This window comes from Myxocyprinus asiaticus, chromosome 1 (genome assembly GCF_019703515.2).
Source record: "Myxocyprinus asiaticus isolate MX2 ecotype Aquarium Trade chromosome 1, UBuf_Myxa_2, whole genome shotgun sequence".
In the NCBI taxonomy this organism is placed as follows: domain Eukaryota; kingdom Metazoa; phylum Chordata; class Actinopteri; order Cypriniformes; family Catostomidae; genus Myxocyprinus; species Myxocyprinus asiaticus.
In genome coordinates this window covers 39,558,406-39,578,114 of record NC_059344.1, presented here as the reverse complement: position 1 = coordinate 39,578,114, position 19,709 = coordinate 39,558,406, and the positions used below count along the sequence as shown (strand labels likewise).

The 19,709-nt window shown below is 36.9% G+C and overlaps 1 protein-coding gene across 4 annotated transcripts in view; it reads left to right on the top strand.

Moving 5' to 3' along the window:
- Nucleotides 1-8,694: 8,694 nt before the first annotated feature.
- Nucleotides 8,695-19,709, top strand: part of rbm33a (RNA binding motif protein 33a) — a 67,574-nt gene continuing 56,559 nt past the window's right edge. For 3 of the 4 annotated variants that reach the window (XM_051703581.1, XM_051703566.1, XM_051703590.1), the window contains exons 1-4: nt 8,695-8,876; nt 9,907-9,988; nt 10,668-10,716; nt 10,923-10,996. In XM_051703581.1, the coding sequence (XP_051559541.1) occupies nt 8,858-8,876; nt 9,907-9,988; nt 10,668-10,716; nt 10,923-10,996 (224 nt within the window). In that variant the 5' untranslated portion in view covers nt 8,695-8,857. The remainder of the gene's footprint in view (nt 8,877-9,906; nt 9,989-10,667; nt 10,717-10,922; nt 10,997-19,709) is intronic. The other variant, XM_051703574.1, reaches the window with a different exon arrangement.

Below are 19,709 nucleotides of genomic sequence, written 5' to 3'. Positions count from 1 at the left end.
ATCACACACAATGAAATAAAAAAATGCTATTAATGTAAAATAAATGTAAAACATTTTGGAAGGCTATAAGACATTTAATAACTTTGTGCAAGCATAAAATGTCAAATAAAATTTCACCTGGATTGCCACCTTGACATTTTTATGAAAGACCAATTTAAAGCAAAGCCACTTGAAGACGAAATTTATTTATTCCACGCCAAACCGAGGAGTATAATTTTACTAACAGGTTGTATTGTAGAGTACTTTTACAAACAAATGTTTTACAGGCCTGTGGGCTGAATAGACATGCACGCACACACACACACACACACCCACGCACACACACAGATGCCTTGACCAGTTGAAACTTGACATGGAGTACTGAGGTTGGACACTTAATAGGCCTGTAAGGTGAACTGATATACAGAGGTGTTCAATGGAGCATTTATAATACCATCAAACATTACAGTAATGAAAACCTTGAGTCAAGAACGAGGGAAAACACACGACTTCTACACTCACTGAGCAGCTCAAATTGGCTGAAAATATCTGTCCATCAGTTTGTGCTGCATGCAACAAAAATGCCCAAACCGACAGATAGCAAATTTCTCTCATTAATTGGCCGACGTACGCCAAAATGTAATGCATTTTGTTTACAAAATACTAAGGCTAGCAATAAAGTAAAAGCTTATTTCAATGTAATAAACAATAGGATACTTTTAATATTAGGGTCATTCAGTGCTCAGTTTAACTAGTTTTGAGCAAAAATACTGCGACATGCAAGAATTTAAATTCTGCATACTTATTAATGTAGCTGGTTGTAATGGAGGTTTGAGAAACATCCACAGCACAGTACGCCTAAAAATAGAATATTTTGCAATTCAACAGTGCACGGGTACACATTTAACTTTTTTGTCTGCCACTACAGAATGGATTGCAAATAAAAAATGTTTTGCTATAACCTTGTGTGACCGTCGCAGATTATAAAAATAGTTCATGTTAATTCCTTGTGCTTATTTCATATAATGTCATGTTTGTTTGTTGTTTTTTTTGGATCACACAACACCTTTGGGTCAAGGCATGATATCACCCTGTGAATGCAGGGTTCCAAACTCTTCTTATGCTAAATGAAAACATTTTAACAAGCAAGGACAATGTATACACTTCTGTTTATACAGTAATTGCTTCCTGTGAAGCAGCCATCTTGTTTTGTGTATGGCTGAAAAGCTGAGTCATATATGACTCTGCTGCCTATATGATAACAAAATCAAAGGCAGATGTCTCTTTAAAACTATAAATGCATACGCTTATACAACGTCAAGACACAATGGATTTATGTTGTCTTCTCAAATCTCAGTAAGGACATAAAATAGTTTAGAAAGAGTACAATTTAGAAAATGTAAAGAGCAGAAAAACAGCACTTCTCTGGCTGGGTTGCAAAGACATTTAAGGAAGGAACAAAGACCTAGTCTGTTGCTCTACACCACACTGGATACATGTAAAGGTGTGGTAATTAATGACAAATTTGAAAGACAGCAAGGATGCCTTTTTTAAAATCTGAAATGTTTTAGTCTGCACACCACAAATGCATCCTGAAAGAATGCAGTGCACAGGGTGCAATGAATAATATTCATGATTGTGAATCAAAGACAATTAATGTAAAAATGCAAAGGGTACATTTTATATTAGGCTAGAAAAAAATAAAATACATAAATACATAGTGTTATTATTATTATTATTATTATTATTATTTATATTCTTCCTTTTGGAAATGCCCTCATTATTTTCAGGCACAGTATATAAAAGGACCAAAAAAGTTTTTTTTCCTCTCTCTCAGATGAATAAAGTAAACCAACATATAATTTGATCACAAAATGTTACTTTATCACAAAAGCTAATCAGTAAATTTATTTAACCATTACTAGGTCTAATGCTTTTAATATTGATGTCTTTTGAGGAACAAACCACTTTTATATGCTACCATCAGCTCCAATGACACCAGTTGCGCACTGATCAGAGTCATCATGACTGCAAACAAGTTACACTGTATTTCAGTCAGACGCACAGACGCTTCACAGAATAGACACGTGAGGAGCTTTTAGGGTTTCATTTTATGTGTTAACGCTCCAGATGCCTCTAACATGTTAAGTTCTCTATTTAGACTAACTACCCCTGGCTTTCAAACTCGACATCGGTGCATTGTGTCTATAAAAAAAAAACACAAAAAATAAAACCCAAACCATGATAAAATACGGTGCGTACGATCATGCACCGCATGTGAAAATCTCAACTGAAAGACCTCAAATGGAAAAAAAGAAGGGCTTAAAATGCACGGATAAACAGCAACTGTTCTGACGCATTGCGATGTGCCAGAGTGTATAGTCTTTGCTGTATATCCTCTCCAGACACACTGTAGTCTGTTTTAACATCACGAGGTCATGGGGGTTAACGAGAGAACGTGCTCACGTGAGCACAGGTGCGTCATCTGTCTGAAGACTTGATCGCGATGCTCTAAAACTCTTTCTTCGGACGACCTGCGGTAACATGTCATGTAATCACATTAAAATGACGAGCTGGCGGCGGTGTACATGCGCAGATTTGTTTGCTATTATTAAGCAACATCGCCCGATTTTCACACAATTGAATATATAGGCTATTCATGAACAACACAGTCACCAGAATAATATTAGACAAAAAAGACTTGCGCCCCACCATGATCGTCTTACCTGTAAAATAACGAACTGTCTGATGAAAACATGGAATAAAACTTTGTAATGCGCTACAACAGGATCTAGTTTTACGAGCTACGAAATAGCTATAGTGTTGGATGACTGCAAAATTCCGGTCTGTCTTTCTAATGCATATGAGCGAGACTCTGGAAACTCCATCACCATTTTTATCAGTTTCAGACAGACTCCAGACACTCTCTGGCCACTTGCGTGTCGTGCACTGTCTGCGCAGCGCGTTCACGAGCGTCGGCGCGCCGCAGACTGACAAGCAACAGACCAATAGCGTCACAAATTTTTGCATGATATCCAATAACAACAGCCAGAAAATGATAACCTCTAAATGGTGGTGAAGAATCGAGTCTATCATGCAGACATGTCCCATATTATTATGTATATAAACTCTTGAGCCATGTGAGGGAACAATAACAATGTTACATTTTATAATGGATTCCTTCTGCACGTGTGGCTTTGAATAAATATTGCGTGTATTGCAATTGCGATTGTTTTACATCACCCTAATAGAACTGAAGTCATAAAACTATTCTTAAAATAGTGGAGGCTACTTCACGATTATGCATTACTTTTGATATGTGGATATTAATTGTATTTTTGTATAAAATACAAAATATATAAATATAAAATAAATATATATAATTGACCAGTATAATACCTGTTCTCTATATATGTAATTCAAAAATCAGTAACACTTTACAATAAGGTTTCATTTGTTAACATTAGTTGATGCATTAGATATCATGAACAAACTATGAACAAAATATTTTTACAGCATTTATTAATCTTAATTAATGTTAGTTAATAAAAATACAATTGTTCAATGTTAGTTCATCGTGCATTAACTAACGTTAACTAATACAATTTTTGATTTTAAAAATGTATTAGTATATGTGTTAATTAACATTAACTAAGATTAATAAATGCTATGTTCATTGTTAGTTCATGTTAACTAATGTTAACAAATGGAAACTTATTGTAAAGTGTTAATCAAAAATCTGATATGTAGCCTACTGTTGTTTAATTGCATCAAATAGATGATCTATTACAGCCTAATAAATAAGCCAATCAACAAATTAATAAATAAATAAATCCATGTTGGCATGTTTTGTTTTGCTTCTTATACTGTACTTGAAATAGCCTAACACCACAGAGCACAGTTAAATTTATCAGTGTGTTTATTAAACACTTTTATGTTTTGTTTTGATGTACAGTGCTAATGCAGACCATGGCTGATGAAAGAACTTTGATATTGGAAACTATTGAAACACACAAACCCATTCCACTGACTTGATCAATATCTTTGCTCATTTCTATAAACATTTCATGAGTTTGTGAATATATAAACCTCATGTATATTCACAAATTCTAAAACCTACCTAAAAATGACATAAATAATAATAAAAATAACTGAAAAAATAAAATTAAATACAAGACCAACTCAAAAAAAAACAAAACAAAAAACAAATTCAGTACAAGTCTAAACATAATGGGTTCATGGGTTCTCAAAACAGTGGAGATGATAGTGGACTTCAGGAGAAATCCCCCCACACTCAGCAGTGTGGCAGCAGTGGAGTCATTGAGGATCCTGGGCTCAACCATCTCTCAGGACATGAAGTGGGTCTCTACGATTTACAGTTTCTGATGCTTTTAGGGCAGAAAAAGAATAAGAAACCCAGTACAAATACAGTAGAGTGTTTGGAACCCTAATGATTCATTCCAGAGATTTGCAGATGTATGTTTTGGAAATCCAAACACTAGATATTCGTATTTGACAAACTGAAGAACCACATGTGTTGCTTATTATTAATAATGGTGTATTATTGGACTCTTAAAAATCAAAATGTTGACATTATTGTTTTAATGTGAATAAATAACTTGTACGTTTCTAGTTTTAACATTATTTGTATTTCAGATCTTTGTTTTGTTGGACAAGAAAAAATAGCTTCATACCATGTGATCCACATTTGTTTTTTTGACCATTGAAATATATTTTTTTATTACTTTATTTTCTTTCTTTTTTTTCTTTCTTTTTTTCTTCATTTTTTTGGACTCACGCCATTGGCATATAATGCAACAAGGGGTGCTGAAGTCAAATGATTTTAGTAACAGACCTTCCTATCTCTGTGTAAAATAAAATCATGACATTGTCACCTTACTGAGATTATTTTTTGACCTGTAGTTTTGCTTCTAAATAATAGGTACTATTACTCAGTAAACATTAATCCATGGCATTTAATATTTGCACTTTCATCCTCATTTATGTTTATCTTTCAATAGTAAAAAAAAAAATTTATAATATTTTATAATTATAATATAATTATAATATTATCTCTTCAGGGATGTAATATTAACAAAGTATATATTAAAATATGAATAGGGATCACTTACCCAACATTTCACCCTTCCATCATTCCAAAAAATGTTCTTCTTCTGAGGAACACAAAAGGAGATATTTAGCTGAATGCCCAAGCTGTTTTTACAATGAAAGTGAATTACTGGGGCTGTCCATCTCTGAGCACTGTAGGCTACTCCATATGGCTCATGTACGATAGGTGTGAAGAACAGACCAAAATTGCAAATGTACTGTAAAAATAGTTAAAAAACAACAACAAAAAAAAAAAAAAACAACAACTGTGACTGTTACATACTGACAAGCGCTGAGAAAAGTAACAGTAACAGATATAACGTGACAGGCTGTCAACTTGCCGCTTTATCACAAAAAGCAAACTTATATTTAATGCGATATAAGGCATTGTTTTTTTTTTTTTTTTTTTTTTAAGTATTAAGTTGCATTATAAGCTCCCTGGACGAGGCACCCCTGGGCATGTGCCCAACTCCCTATATGGTTAATGAACTTTAGTGAAATAAGAACAATAGTATCAAATTGAGATGTTTTTAATATATAAATAAATACATAAAATTAATCATAATTTGTGTTTTTTTTTAAACAATTCATTAGGTTAGGGGAGACCCATTACTGTCAAATTTTGGAGAACACTTTGTACCATTTTCTCAAGTTTATTTTTCCCAACCTCTAACTGTTTGAATTATTTTGCCATACCAGATGTTTGTTGAAACAAATTTCAGGAAGAGGAAGATTAGTGAAGATGCCCTCCTTAAGAACAATGTCCATTCACTTTTAATTTGTTACAGCAATACTAATTCAGATTGAATGATTGAACTTAATTGGTCTATAGATCATAATGAATAGTGAAGATGACTGAAATGTACGTAATGCATGGAATTATTAAACAAAAGCCCATATTTATTATAAATATTACATTTATTAATAATGACACCAGAAACAACATGCCACCGGGGGGCTTCTGGCCCAGTTCTGAGGGACTTTTCACTATAAAATACAAATAAAAATCCCACAAATCTAAATGCATTAGCCTGTCCACAAATCCCCATTAACATATAGACATAAAAACATTTAATATTCAACAAAAAAATAATGTCACAGATCACTTTTTCCAATGTCACAAAATTAGATCAATTAACCTCAAAACTGTTCTGATGGAATAAATCTCACAAATGTTGATGTTCAGATGAAGTGTTCAGATTCAAAATAAGCATACCCATTCAATAAATGTGTTGAGATGAGATTTAGTGCCGTTTAGGGTCATCTTCGTTTACATATGTCAAAAATGCATGGGAAAACTCTTTCCAGAGGGATTTGTCTGGAATATTGTCAACAAAAATGTGATTCTGCTTCTGTCAAGGTACACTCTATATTGTTGTGAAAACATAATTCCAACTTGTGTAGTGCAGACAGTCTACCATGAAATGCAATTACTCATAAAATACATATTTTCAGTTTCACACATACATTAAAAATTTGACACGTTCTGTCAGGCAGGCCATTTTACTGATCAGCACGATAATTTCAGGTAATGTTAATATATAAGTATAATCTATCCCAGCAATTGCAATAAACACTATCCAGAAGTTAAACTGCATGCTTTATTAGGTTACTGTGCTGTGCTCTTGATTGAACCTACTGATACCAGAATTGTTATTTTGACCCCCAAACATGTATGACTCTTAGCTTGAAGATGTGTTTGGGCTGTTTAATGCAAACACATCTTCATGCCAAGAGTCATACATTTTATTAAAACTTAGGCTAGCACTACTATGTATGAAACTAACTACAGTATATGTGTGTGTATGTTTGTGTGTGTGTGTGTGTGTGTGTGTGTGTGTGTGTGTATGTGTGTGTGTGTGTGTATGTATGTATGTATATATACTGTCTATAAACTCATAAAAACGAGAACATACAGTATATTTACACTGGCGGCCATAAGTTTGGAATAATGTACAAATTTTGCTCTTATGGAAAGAAATTGGTACTTTTATTCACCAAAGTGGCATTCAACTGATCACAGTGTATAATCAGGACATTAATAACATGAAAAATTACTATTACAATTTGAATTTTTTTTTCAGAACTTCTTAAACTACTTCAAAGAGTTCTCATCAAAAAATCCTCCATGTGCAGCAATGACAGCTTTGCAGATCCTTGTTATTCTAGCTGTCAGTTTGTCCAGATACTCGTGACATTTCACCCCACGCTTCCTGTAGCACTTGCCATAGATGTGGCTGTCTTGTCGGGCACTTCTCATGCACCTTACAGTCTAGCTGATCCCATAAAAGCTCAATGGGTTTAAGATCCATAACACTCTTTTCCAATTATCTGTTGTCCAATGTCTGTGTTTCTTTGCCCACTCAAACATTTTCTTTTTGTTTTTCTGTTTCAAAAGTGGCTTTTTCTTTGCAATTCTTCCAATAAGGCCTGTGTAATGGTGACCAGCTGATAGATAGCTGTGAAATGTGTATAAACCTCACTCTCCTGACCTCAAGAGGTGCACTAGCAACTGGCGCTAGAGGCTGTAGCCTTTATCCTCCTTGTTAGCGCACCCGCCTCCCATGCCAGAGACGTTGGTTTTAATCCCATAAGGAGCAGGTAGAACAGGAGTGTCACACCTGCACCCCTGAGTCTTCTCTTTACTGTTGTACATGAAACTGGTGTTGAGCAGGTAGAATTCAATGAAGCTGTCAGCTGAGGACATGCGATGCATCTATTTCTCAAACTAGAGACTCTGATGTACTTATCCTCTTGTTTAATTGTATCTGGGACTTCCACATCTCTTTCTGTCCTTGTTAGAGCCAGTTGTCCTTTGACTTTGAAAACTGTAGTGTACACCTTTGTATGCAATCTTCAGCTTTTTTTTTTTTTTTTTTTTTTGGCAATTTTAAGCATTGTATAGCCTAAAACAATGATTGACTGATGGGTTTCTAGAGAAAGCTGTTTCTTTTTTTTTTGTGCCATTTTTGACCTAATATTGACCTTAAAACATGCCAGTCTATTGAATACTGTGGCAACTCAAAAACAAACACAAAGACAATGGTAAGCTTCATTTAACGAACCAAACAGCTTTGAACTGTGTTTGATATAATGGCAAGTGATTTTCTAGTACCAAATTAGCAATTTAGCATGATTACTCAAGGATAAAGTGTCAGAGTGATGGCTGCTGGAAATGGGGCCTATCTAGATTTGATCAAAAATGACTTTTTTCACATAGTGATGGTGCTGTTTTTTACATCAGTAATGTCCTGACTATACTTTGTGATCAGTTGAATGCCACTTTGGTGAATTAAAATTCCAATTTCCTTCCGAAACAGCAAAATCTGTACATTTGTCCAAACTTTTGGCCACTAGTGTATATATAGGCTACCTACTGTATAAACAGCATATTTCCTATTACCATTGTATGTTCCTAATTCGTTTTCTACTACATGTCATTGAAGCACAGTAAAACTTAAAATAAAGACTGTGTTCTCTTTCTTTCGACATACACACGTTACAACACAATAACTCAGTCTGTTCTCCAGTCTGAAGAGCTGCAGCATCCTCCACCTCGTTCGCACATCCTTCCTCTCAGTTTCATACCCATGATGCATCGCTGCTCAGAGCGGCCGCCATGATTCTTCTGCAGATGTTTTCAGTGTTCGGACTGAGGGGATTTCACGCTAAGATAACACCCTGAAGCTCTGCACTTAAACCTGTTTCAATGCACTCATCGACGTTATAGAGATACCAGAGTCTCCAAGATAACACGCAGTCTTGGGTTATGGCGACCAATGCCGGTGGTATGATATATAAGTTATATTAATTGAAATTCAGTTTAGCTCCCAGCTAGTGCTAACGAGTTAGCTGCTTTTGTTCCATAATTTGCTGGGCTTCAGAGACCTGCTGCTGGTTTTACAATTGAAATCAGCTTGTCTTTAGGTTATGCCTAACTGTCTGGCTGTTTTAAACTATAGTGAGCTTGTGTCATATTAACGGCCGTGGAGGATGAGTTATGAGCAGACGTGTATTTACATATTTCTATAACTGCGGATGCGAACTGGCTAACTGAGAGTATCAACTGTTGAAATGAACGCGCTGTCTCTGTGTTTAAACGCATTAATGCAGCTGCACAATTGTGATTATTTGTGTCTTCTGTGATCATGAAATTCATGTGGGTGAGTGAAGAAATGAGGTCGGTCTGTGTTGTTTATGTAAGCATTTAAAGCGCTGTCTGAACAGGCAGCAAGACTGTTGTTTTAACCAGGCCAGAGATACAAAACAGGCAATAACCCGTTTTAGAGAAGATTGTCTTACATCACATCTGCAATGTCATTATCGCTGTCAGCCACACAGATTGGATCTGATTGAAATGAGCTGCTTTTTAAAGGAGAAGCTCAGTGGAAATAATTATGCTGGGAATTGTTTTCGTACATCATCTGTAGATAAATGGTAGTTTAGTAGCTTAGGAGGTAAATATCCATGGAACTGCACTTGATGTAATCGTGCAGTGGCCTCTCCTATTTAAAGATTAAAACTGATTAAACTTAGATTTTTTTTTTTTTCTGGAATATTCACCTGATGATCTGCTTTTCACTGTAGACAGTCGTAGACTGTATTCCGATTAAAGCATTAACTTCTAAGACAAGTAGATTTCCTTCAAAGAAACATTTGTCACTTTCATGACTAGTACACCCAGAAATTGTGGGAGTGTGCAGAAGAAAAGGCCTTGTGGTGTTACATGTAATTAGCAGTTGAACAGATGGGTAGAAATACTTTTTATCTGTTACATAATAGGTGATTAATGTATTCCTGTCTTATGTCTGCATGTAGATGATGAGTTTGATGAATATGATAAGCCTGGTGCTGAAAGGTCAAGAAGACGAAGAGGAGATGACGACGATGACTTGGAGAGGTATGTCTTTATCCAACCTGATCTCATGCTGGCTATTTCGTATGGTCTCGCATGATGTTGTTCGCATAAACTCGTACGACTTCATCACGTGCAAATTCCCGGATGTCTAATGCGGAAGCGTGAGTTCCACGCACAAGGCGTTAAGGACATATTTATTAATATTATGCCCTTACTCAAACCCCTTATCTAAACTTAACCAATCAGTAGAGTATGCAAACATGATAGGAAGCTGTTGTGTGTAACAGAAGCAAGTAATTGTCACGTATTAGATGGAAATGATGTCCAGCGGCGTCATTGGCTGTAGTGAAAGTCATAGGAATTCAAACGAGTGCAGTCGCACGATATCATACGAATTAGCCAAATTTTTAAAAGTCGTACGAATCCTGATGATTTCGCCATGAGAGTGTGTTGCCTTTATCACAGTCCGAATTGTTGGCTTTGTTTTTCTCTATACGTTTCTTGTCACAATGAGGCAGATTGAAAAAAAATCAGAAAAGAACATAATTTCCCCAGAAGCGCTTACAGCATTTTAGGATACTGTCATGCCAGGAATCTAAACAGTATATATATAGATTTAATTGTTACTTTTGCTGCAATGGTATCAGGCCATTTCAGAGAGACTTGGAACTACAGATGGTGATAGTAGCACATTTTTAATCATTATTATATTAATTCACAGTGATCTGGAGGAAGACTTACTTGAAGAAGATTGGCTGTCATCAAAAAAGGTAACATTATTTCCATAACTTCCATTTCATTCCTCTCCATTTAAACTCACGATCCTCTGTTGTGTTTAATAGCAGTGAAGATCGTTTTTGTTCTTTCTATTGCAGACTTTCAGCTGCTTTACTGTTTAACTGATAAGAATACAGAAATTATACTTTTTCCAGAAAAGCTCATTTTGCTCCTTTTTTCTAATTTCCTTTACTCTTAGAACCCATCAGAGCTGTCAGATGAGGAGCTGAACGATGACCTCTTGCAAAGTGATGAAGAGGACCAAATTGAAAGGTACTACAAAAATATAAATGAAACCCTAGGCCTTTAAAAATCAACCAATGTGGCTTTGTGGTGTTGTTCACTTTTTGGCAATTACAGTTCAAAGGCAACGATAATGATAGTGAGTTAAATGTACTGTAAATGTACTGTAGCTTCCAAGACTATATTTGTTACAACAGCTGGACTATTAGTTTTTACTAACAGTAGACCACTATTATTATCATTATGCCCTGATATAGTCCTGTGCTACAGTATAACTTAGAGGTGTGAATCTTCACTGGCCTCACAACTCGATTCGATTATGATTCAAAGGGTAACTTTATTTTGAGGCATGGCACAGTGTTGTTTCTTTTCCTGCTCAATGCTGTTTAGCAAGTCAGGACTGTCTAGCTGTTTGAGAGATTTGTCTTCCTTCATAGTGCTTTAAACTAGCAAATACACTGTAGAATTTAGGGATGTGCGAGACTAGTCGACTAAACTGTTCTGATGCTGCTAGTCGACACTGGAATTACTAGTCGGTTAATATTTCACCCCATTAAACTGATCAACATTTTTACACATTTATGTTTGGCTTTATATTTTTACAGAGGCTGCACTTAAATTACTGTCATATTAATGTTACATATTTTCAATATAATTAATAATACAAATATTATTTTAAAAAGAGGATATCTGGAACAAATAGAAAGTTTGATTTCACCACAGGCTGCTCGTGCTTCTTCCTCTCTCACTCACGGCGTGCGCAGGAAAATGTCCTCTCGTTTGACAAGCAAACTCAGCAAAGTAGTTATAAAATTTCTTCGATTGTGGTGCGGGAATCGGGTATCCAAACGTTTGAAAGTCCCTTTGGATGTTTTCACATTTGAGTCTTCTTTACATCTGTGCTTGCTTGTACGTTATTTTTCTGCTGTTATTTTTCAAGCGCGGGATAGCCGCCTCAGGTGAGTCAAGTCCCGTCTTTCACCGGACCATGTCTACGGGTTAATTTTACTCATCAAAAAATTTATAATTCTGAGTAAGTAGGCTAGAAAATAACTGTTATTTTCAACGAGGTGCCGACTGCTCAACAGGTTAAACTATCTTTTATTTTGTGTGCACATCATGTTTAGAATTCATTAGGTTTATTTTAGGTTACATCACAGGCATATATATATATAAATATATATATATATATATATATATATATATATATATATATTTTTTTTTTTTTACATGGTAACTGTTGGTTAACGTTCTTTACCAAACAGCTGTCATATTAGATCAATGGCTAATGAATGACTTTTCAGCACATTTTTTTTCTCTCTCATAGATTTGGCTTAGTCTACCTGTTAATTATTTTCAACAATGTCCTGACTGTTTTAATATGTTAAGTGACTTTTACTTGGTGATTTCCGTTTAGAACAGGCTTTTAGGGTTGTTCAATTGATCCTACACTATTCATTCAATTGTTTTAAATAAATATGTCTATTAAATATTTGTTAACGTTGATTCAGTGAATGCGTGTCATGTTCTATATTTAATGTACAGTGATCTTAATGCAAGGCGAGCACTTCGCAGATAAATGCCCCTTTTCAGTGGAATTTAGCTTCGGATTTTGAATAGATAAAAGTATTTTAAATAGGTCGCATAAACTTTTTTTTTTATTTTTTATTTTTTTACTGTTTTCTGAAAGTTGGTTTCTTTTTAGACTTGTCAACTTCAAAATTTCCATATAAACGTAAGTGAAATTAGTCATTTAGCACATCCCTAGTAGAATTCTAATGGTTTGCATACATTTTGTGGTCTGCGCCAGGATATTGAGTGAGACCCAAGTGATGCGCGTGGACTCCAGAGATACAGAAGTATAGAGCTGATCGAATCACTTGCCACACTCGCATGAAAACCAAGCTTCAGTCACACCCTGCAAATGTGCATTTCAAATGAGAGGCATATTTAGCGCAGAACACAAGATGAATATTGTTTTTTTTATTTTTTTTTAATTAAAAGTTTTTATTGATTCCATATAATATATATATATATATATATATATATATATATATATATATATATATATATATATATATAAACAGAATATTTGGAATCACATTATATGATTTACAACCCTTCCTCCCGAACATTAACCACCCCACCCCAACACAAACAGATACCCCAGTGGTCAAATACAATTGACAAAGATACACAAACAAACAATAAAACAGAAGAAAATATTTAGAAATACATTTAAAAAAAGTATATGTTAAAAAACAAAAAGGCTACAACATACACATGTAAAACAACACGTCTTCCTCCACTGCCCCTCTCCGAGAGCCCTCCAAAAAGGCCAAATAGCTGCACCTGATGAACATATCCATGTTGCCTAGCCTTCTATATGACAACACTTCCCAAGCTGCCACCCTGCCCATCTCCTCGCACCACTCACGAAACGAAGGGGCTCCAGCTGACTTCCATCCTCTAAGGATAACCTGTCTGCCCACCATAACACCGGCCAGGATCCAATTCTTCATGTACTTATCTCCTACATAAATGACCGCCCCGTCACCCAAAATACAGTGCCTGGGGCAAAAGGAGATCCGAGTACCCAATACGTCGGCCATAAAATTCTGGACCCTCAACCAGAACTCCTGTATCTTATGACACCCCCAAAAAACATGGGTGGTGTCTCCATCTTCTAAATGGCATTGCCAGCAGGTGGGTGTGTCCTTAAGACCAAGCCTGTACAATTTAGAAGGGGTCCAATAAAATCTATGTAGAATCTTAAATTGCATAAGGCGCACCCTTGCATCTCTAGATGCAGACTTGACGTTTTTAAGAATCCTAGCCCACACTCCCTCCTCCAAAACAAATTTAAATCTTCCTCCCATAATCTTTTGAGGGAATTTAAAGCTCCGTCCCCCAGTCTCTGAATTAGCAGGGAGTAATACACTGATGCCTCATGACCTTTTCCAAAAGCAGTAATCACCACTCCCAGAGTATCTGCCGCACTAGGGGGGTGCGTGCCACTCCCAAAAACAGTGCAGAGTAGGTGGTGCAGCTGTAAATACCTATAAAATTGAGATCTGGGAATCCCAAAATTTTGAACCAAATTTTCAAAAGGTCTCAATACTCCACTCTCATATAGGTCACCGAGTGTATTAACCTCCCTCACAATCCAATCTGACCAGCAGAAAGGGGACTTATTAATACATAATTTAGGGTTCTGCCATATGCTTGAGGCTTTGTTTAAATAAATATCCAAATTTAAACACTCTGGACACTTTTGTCCATATCGAGTGTAAATGCAAAATAACGGGGTGTGACTTAACTTCTACGATTAATTTGATTGAAAGGCTGTGCAGAGGCGAGATAGGGGCAAGAGCTTCCTTTTCAATACAAAACCAGGGAGGGGCTCTCTCAGGTGGAAGCGACCAATGAGCCAAATGTCTGAGACCGAATGCATAATAATAAACAAAAATCTTGTGTAGGCCTAACCCACCTTTGTCAATCGGCCTATGTAACTTATTGAAATTTAACCTGGCACGCTTACCATTACAAATGAAGGACTTCGCTATGCTATCAGATTGCTTGAAATAAGAGAGGGGGACATCTATAGGGAGAGATTGTAACAGGTAGTTGAATTTTGGAATACAATTCATTTTAATTACATTAACCTTCCCAGTCATCGATAAGTGTAATGAAGCCCACCTGCCCACATCACTCGAAAACCTTTTTATTAAGGGATCAAAATTAACTCTAAATCAGACAAATTTGCAGGGAATTAATTTTCAAATACTTAATGCCCTGTTTGGGTCACTGGAAGGCGCCCGGCTGGAAGGCCGTTACTGGACAGTACGCTGTCAAAGCCAAAGCTTCGGATTTAGACCAATTAACTCTGTATCCTGAGAAATTGGAAAAGGAATGAATAATTCTGTGGAGGCAAGGCATAGATCTAGTGGGGTCGGAGACAAATAATAAAATATCTGCGTAAAGCAGAATCTTATGCGCCACACCTCCCGCAATCACCCATGGAAAATCATCCTCCTTTCTTATCGCGGCTGCTAATGGTCCCAGGGCAAGACAGAACAATAATGGGGAAAGAGGGCAACCCTGCCGAGTGCCCCTATTCAGAGTAAAATAATCTGAAATTAATCCATTTGTTTGTACCGCTGCTACAGGGTGTCTATAAAGTAACTTAATCCAACCAATAAACGTACTCTCGAACCCATACATTTCCAAAATCCTAAAAAGATAATCCCATTCTACCATATCAAACACCTTTTCAGCGTCAAGTGAGATGACAGCGACCGGAGACTAATCATTCGCTACTGACCACATGATATTGATGAAATGCCTAATGTTATCAGAAGAGCTGCAGCCCCGAATAAACCCCACCTGATCTGTATGTATAAGAGATGTCATAACCTTACTTAATCGGTTAGCCAAAATTTTTGTCAACATTTTTACATCTAGTTGGATCAGAGAGATTGGATGGTAACTTTTACACTCGCTTGGATCTTTGTCCTTTTTAAGAATCAGACTGATCCAGGCTTGTGTCATGGTTGGAGGAAGCTTTCCATTCTTCAATGATTCAGTATAAACTTCTAACAAAAGTGGAGCCAGTTCTGTAGCATAGGATCTAAATAATTCTGCGGCAAAACCATCTGGCCCCGGAGCCTTGCCAGTAGGCAGGGACTTAATTACCTCGTCAAGCTCCTCCAAGGTTATCTCAGAATCAAGAGCATTTTTTTGCTCAGTCTTCAGTTTAGGAAGATCTAATGGTTCCACAAAGTTTCTAATATCTTCATCAGTAGACGAAGACATGGAACTATAAAGATCAAGATAGAATTCTTTAAAAGCATTATTAATATCAATGGCTGAGGTAATAATTTCACCACCAGCAGATTTCACTGAGGGAATGATAGAAAGAGACTCTCTCTGCTTTATATATCTAGCCAAAAGCTTCCCTGCTTTGTCCCCCGACTCAAAGTATGACTGTCTTGCCCTAAATAACCAAAACTCCACTTTCTGCGACAAAATAGTATTATATCTATATTTCAATCGGGTCAATTCTCTGAGGCCATCAGGTGACATAAGGCGGTTCAGCTCTGCCTCTGCACTTTTAATATTTCCTTCCAACTCCACGAGTTCTTGTGCTTTGGATTTTTTGATGAACGAGGCATACTGTATGATCCAACCCCTAAGAACCGCCTTAATTGCCTCCCAAGTCACGCCCACAGAGAATACCGAGGGCTAGTTGATCTCCATATAAACACTGATTTCAGTCTTTAACATTTGTTGGAAATCAGGGTTTTGCAAAAGGGACACATTAAGGCGCCAACTATATGATTTATTTTTCTCTATATGTGGCAACACCTCTAAACTCACCTGGGCGTGATCCAAGACTAAGACATTTCCAATTGAGCAATCAACAACAGATGAAATGAGGGATTTGGATATCAAAAAAAAAAAAGTATTCTAGAATAAATCTTATGGACTGATGAAAAAAATGTATAGTCTCTACCAGATGGGTTCAAAAGTCTCCAAATATCTGTAAGACCAAGATTTTTACACATCCTGTGAAGCGTCAGTGTTGCTCTAGGGGGCTTACACACTTTTGCTTCACTATGATCAAGGACTGAGTCCATCAAAAGATTAAAGTCTCCTCCAAATATTATATCATGAGGGGTGCCAGCGGCTTGTATCATCCCTTCAAGATCTATAAAAAAGCCCTGATCATTAGTGTTAGGTGCGTAAATATTAGCAAAAATCAGACTTTGCCCCAGAATTTCTGCTAAAACAATAATGACTCTTCCTAATTTATCATTAAACTGTTTGAGACATTTGAATTGTAAATGTTTATTTACCAATATAATAACTCCCTTGCTCTTACTTGAGCCAACACTAAAGAAAAAATGTCCACCCCATATCTTCCCAAATTTTTCAGCTTCCTGCGGGGAAAGATGTGTTTCTTGAAGAAACACTATATCATATTTCTTACGTTTAAGAAAAGAAATAACCTTCCTTCTTTTTATGGGGTGCCCCAACCCATTCACATTCCACGTGGAGAGAAATAGTACACTGATACCAACATTTGACATTTTGATATAATAGAAAAAATAAATTGTGTGCCAAAAACCAAATTATGAAGACCACATTTCAACATCAATGCAACAATAAAACCCTGAACTTCCCCCGAACAAAACAGACAGAAAAAGAAAAACGTGCGCATTAACCCCACGCACAACAGCGCCAACCGGCGTCAATCCCTTTAAACTCAAAGAGTCCATGTACGCCTACAAGAGCTCCCGCGACAACTTTGCCATCGGATTGCTCAATTTTGCCTCATAAATTTGTAAGGCAAAATTACATAACATCAAATATTATGTAAAACAAAATTCAGCCAATAGGCAGAATAAACACAAAGAATGTGTAGACTCATTCACAGAACTGTCTCAAAGGTGTGTTCCTTCACAAAACAAATTCCAGCCGATATAAAGCCGTTCAGTTTCCTCGGTCAGACAAACGAATCTTCAGTGAACCAGCTGATGAGTGCAGCAGATGACATAATCATTCCAATGTCCCACGAAAATACTCCACAAATCATACTCCAGCCAACAGGAAGCATAAGCACAAGGAACTGACAGATTCATCCATAACTGTCCCGAAGTAATGTTATTTAACAAAACAAGCTCCAACCGCTAGGCGGAAGAAGCACAAAAGGAAACGAAACGCGCATCCCGGTTCCTCGGATGGTCAAGTGTCAGTTCACTCGGAGGCCGCATAAAATATATCCCATGATTTACACAGTCCACCAACTTTATAAAATCCTTTGTGTGGGCATGTAGATATTTTGCGGTCATCTGTTCTTTGTAAAACTGATCTTCCGTCAATGCAAAAGTTTCTTTAAGGAAAAGTGTTAATCCACAAAACAAAACAAACTCCAGCCGTTCGGCGGAGCCAACGCAAAAGGAAACAAAAATGGCGCCCAGCTTCCTCCGAAAGCCAGAGTATGTAGAGTGAGTCAATCCACTCACAAGAAAAACACCCAATGGTTACTCACCCATTGTTTCAATAAAAGATATTGCCTGATTGGGACATGACAATACTTTGCTGCCGTCCTTAGTGTTAATTCTCAGTCTGGCTGGAAACATCAGAGCAAAAGTGATCTTCCGCTGATGCAAGAGTTTCTTGCATTCCTTAAACCGATCGCGTTTCTCTCTTGTCGAGTTCGCAAAGTCCGGGAACAAGAAAATATTGTAATTCTTCCAAAAATCTTTCCTTTGCTTCTAGCCTGGTGCAACACGAGATCTTTATCGGATGAGCTCAAATTTTGCCAGACTCGATCGGGGCCTTCCTCCCTCAGCAGATCTGTGAGCTGGGACTCTGTGAGCTCGCTCGATTTCCAGCTTGTGGCCTGTTATGTCGAGCAGACTCGGGAAAAGCTCATCTAGGAATTTCACTATATCTCTGCCCTCATCATGCTCAGGAATTTCAACAATTCGAATGTTATTCATGCGGCTTCTTTTCTCAAGATCTTCAAGCTTTTCAAGAACACGTTCCAAATCAACTTTGGTCGCGGGCGGATTAGCGGCTAATTCCCTCTCTGATGACTCCAAATAATCGATTCGTTTTTCAACATCTGTCACTCTTGTGACTAGCTCAGAGAATTTTTTTTCCATCGCCGTAATCGATTGACGTATTACAGCGAGATCCTCCAAGTCCGCAAGTACCTTCGTCAACATCACCGACATGTTGGACAGTTGACGCTGGATTTCTTCTCCCACCGCGCCATCCAAATCGTGTCCCCGGTCCACAGGCCTGTCTGGGCTTTCATCTTGAACCCGTAAGTGTCTTTTAATGTCTCCAGAGCCTGAGGATTTTGACTTCTTTGCCATATTTACCTCAAACAGTAAATGTGTAACTGGGTGTATCGAATTTCACCGGATTATATCATGAAAATAATAAAAAAAAATTAGCAAAGTGCGCAGAGTTGTCTCTCACACGTCTGCCCTTCGCATGGCGTCACCGTACTCCCCAAGATGAATATTGTTAAATTTGTTTCTGCTGCCCAAAACTTTGCTTGGGTGGCTGCCGAAAAATTTTCTAGGGAGAAAAAAACCTTGAAATACAACAAACTAGCAAGCTATTCGAGAGAATCCAGTTCTTTTTGCAGTCACATTAAATCTGTCCACTCTCAGTCTGTCCACTTTTCACTTACACTTATTTTCTGAACCCAGTCAAGATTAATATTATTTAAATATAAAGCCAAATTATATTATAAAATATAAATAATAAAATGTAAATGTCAACACCCATGGGATGTATTTAATATCAATTTAACATTGAAGGAATAGTGCACCTAGAAATGAAAATTCTTTGCTTCATTTATTTCCAAACCTGTATGACTTCGTTTCTTGTACAGTCAAGCAAACAAGTGAAAGCCAGTACTGAAGCATTTTACCAAACAGAAATTAGCATAGTTAATTCTGATTCAAAGTAATCATCCAATCACTGCCAATCATGTTAAAATAAAATTTAGCATTATAAATTCTGAATCTAGTTACTGATTACCATTGTCCCATGTCTGCCAAACATGTTGAGTGATCCAAACATCATCTGCAGCCTGAAACTGAACTTTTGGTCAGATGTTAGGAGTGAATGCACTTGGCTGCTTAGGAAATCTATAGGAAGCTCCCTTGCTCCCTATTTAGTGAATGATTTAACCTCCAGTGTGCTGTCTGTCTGCACT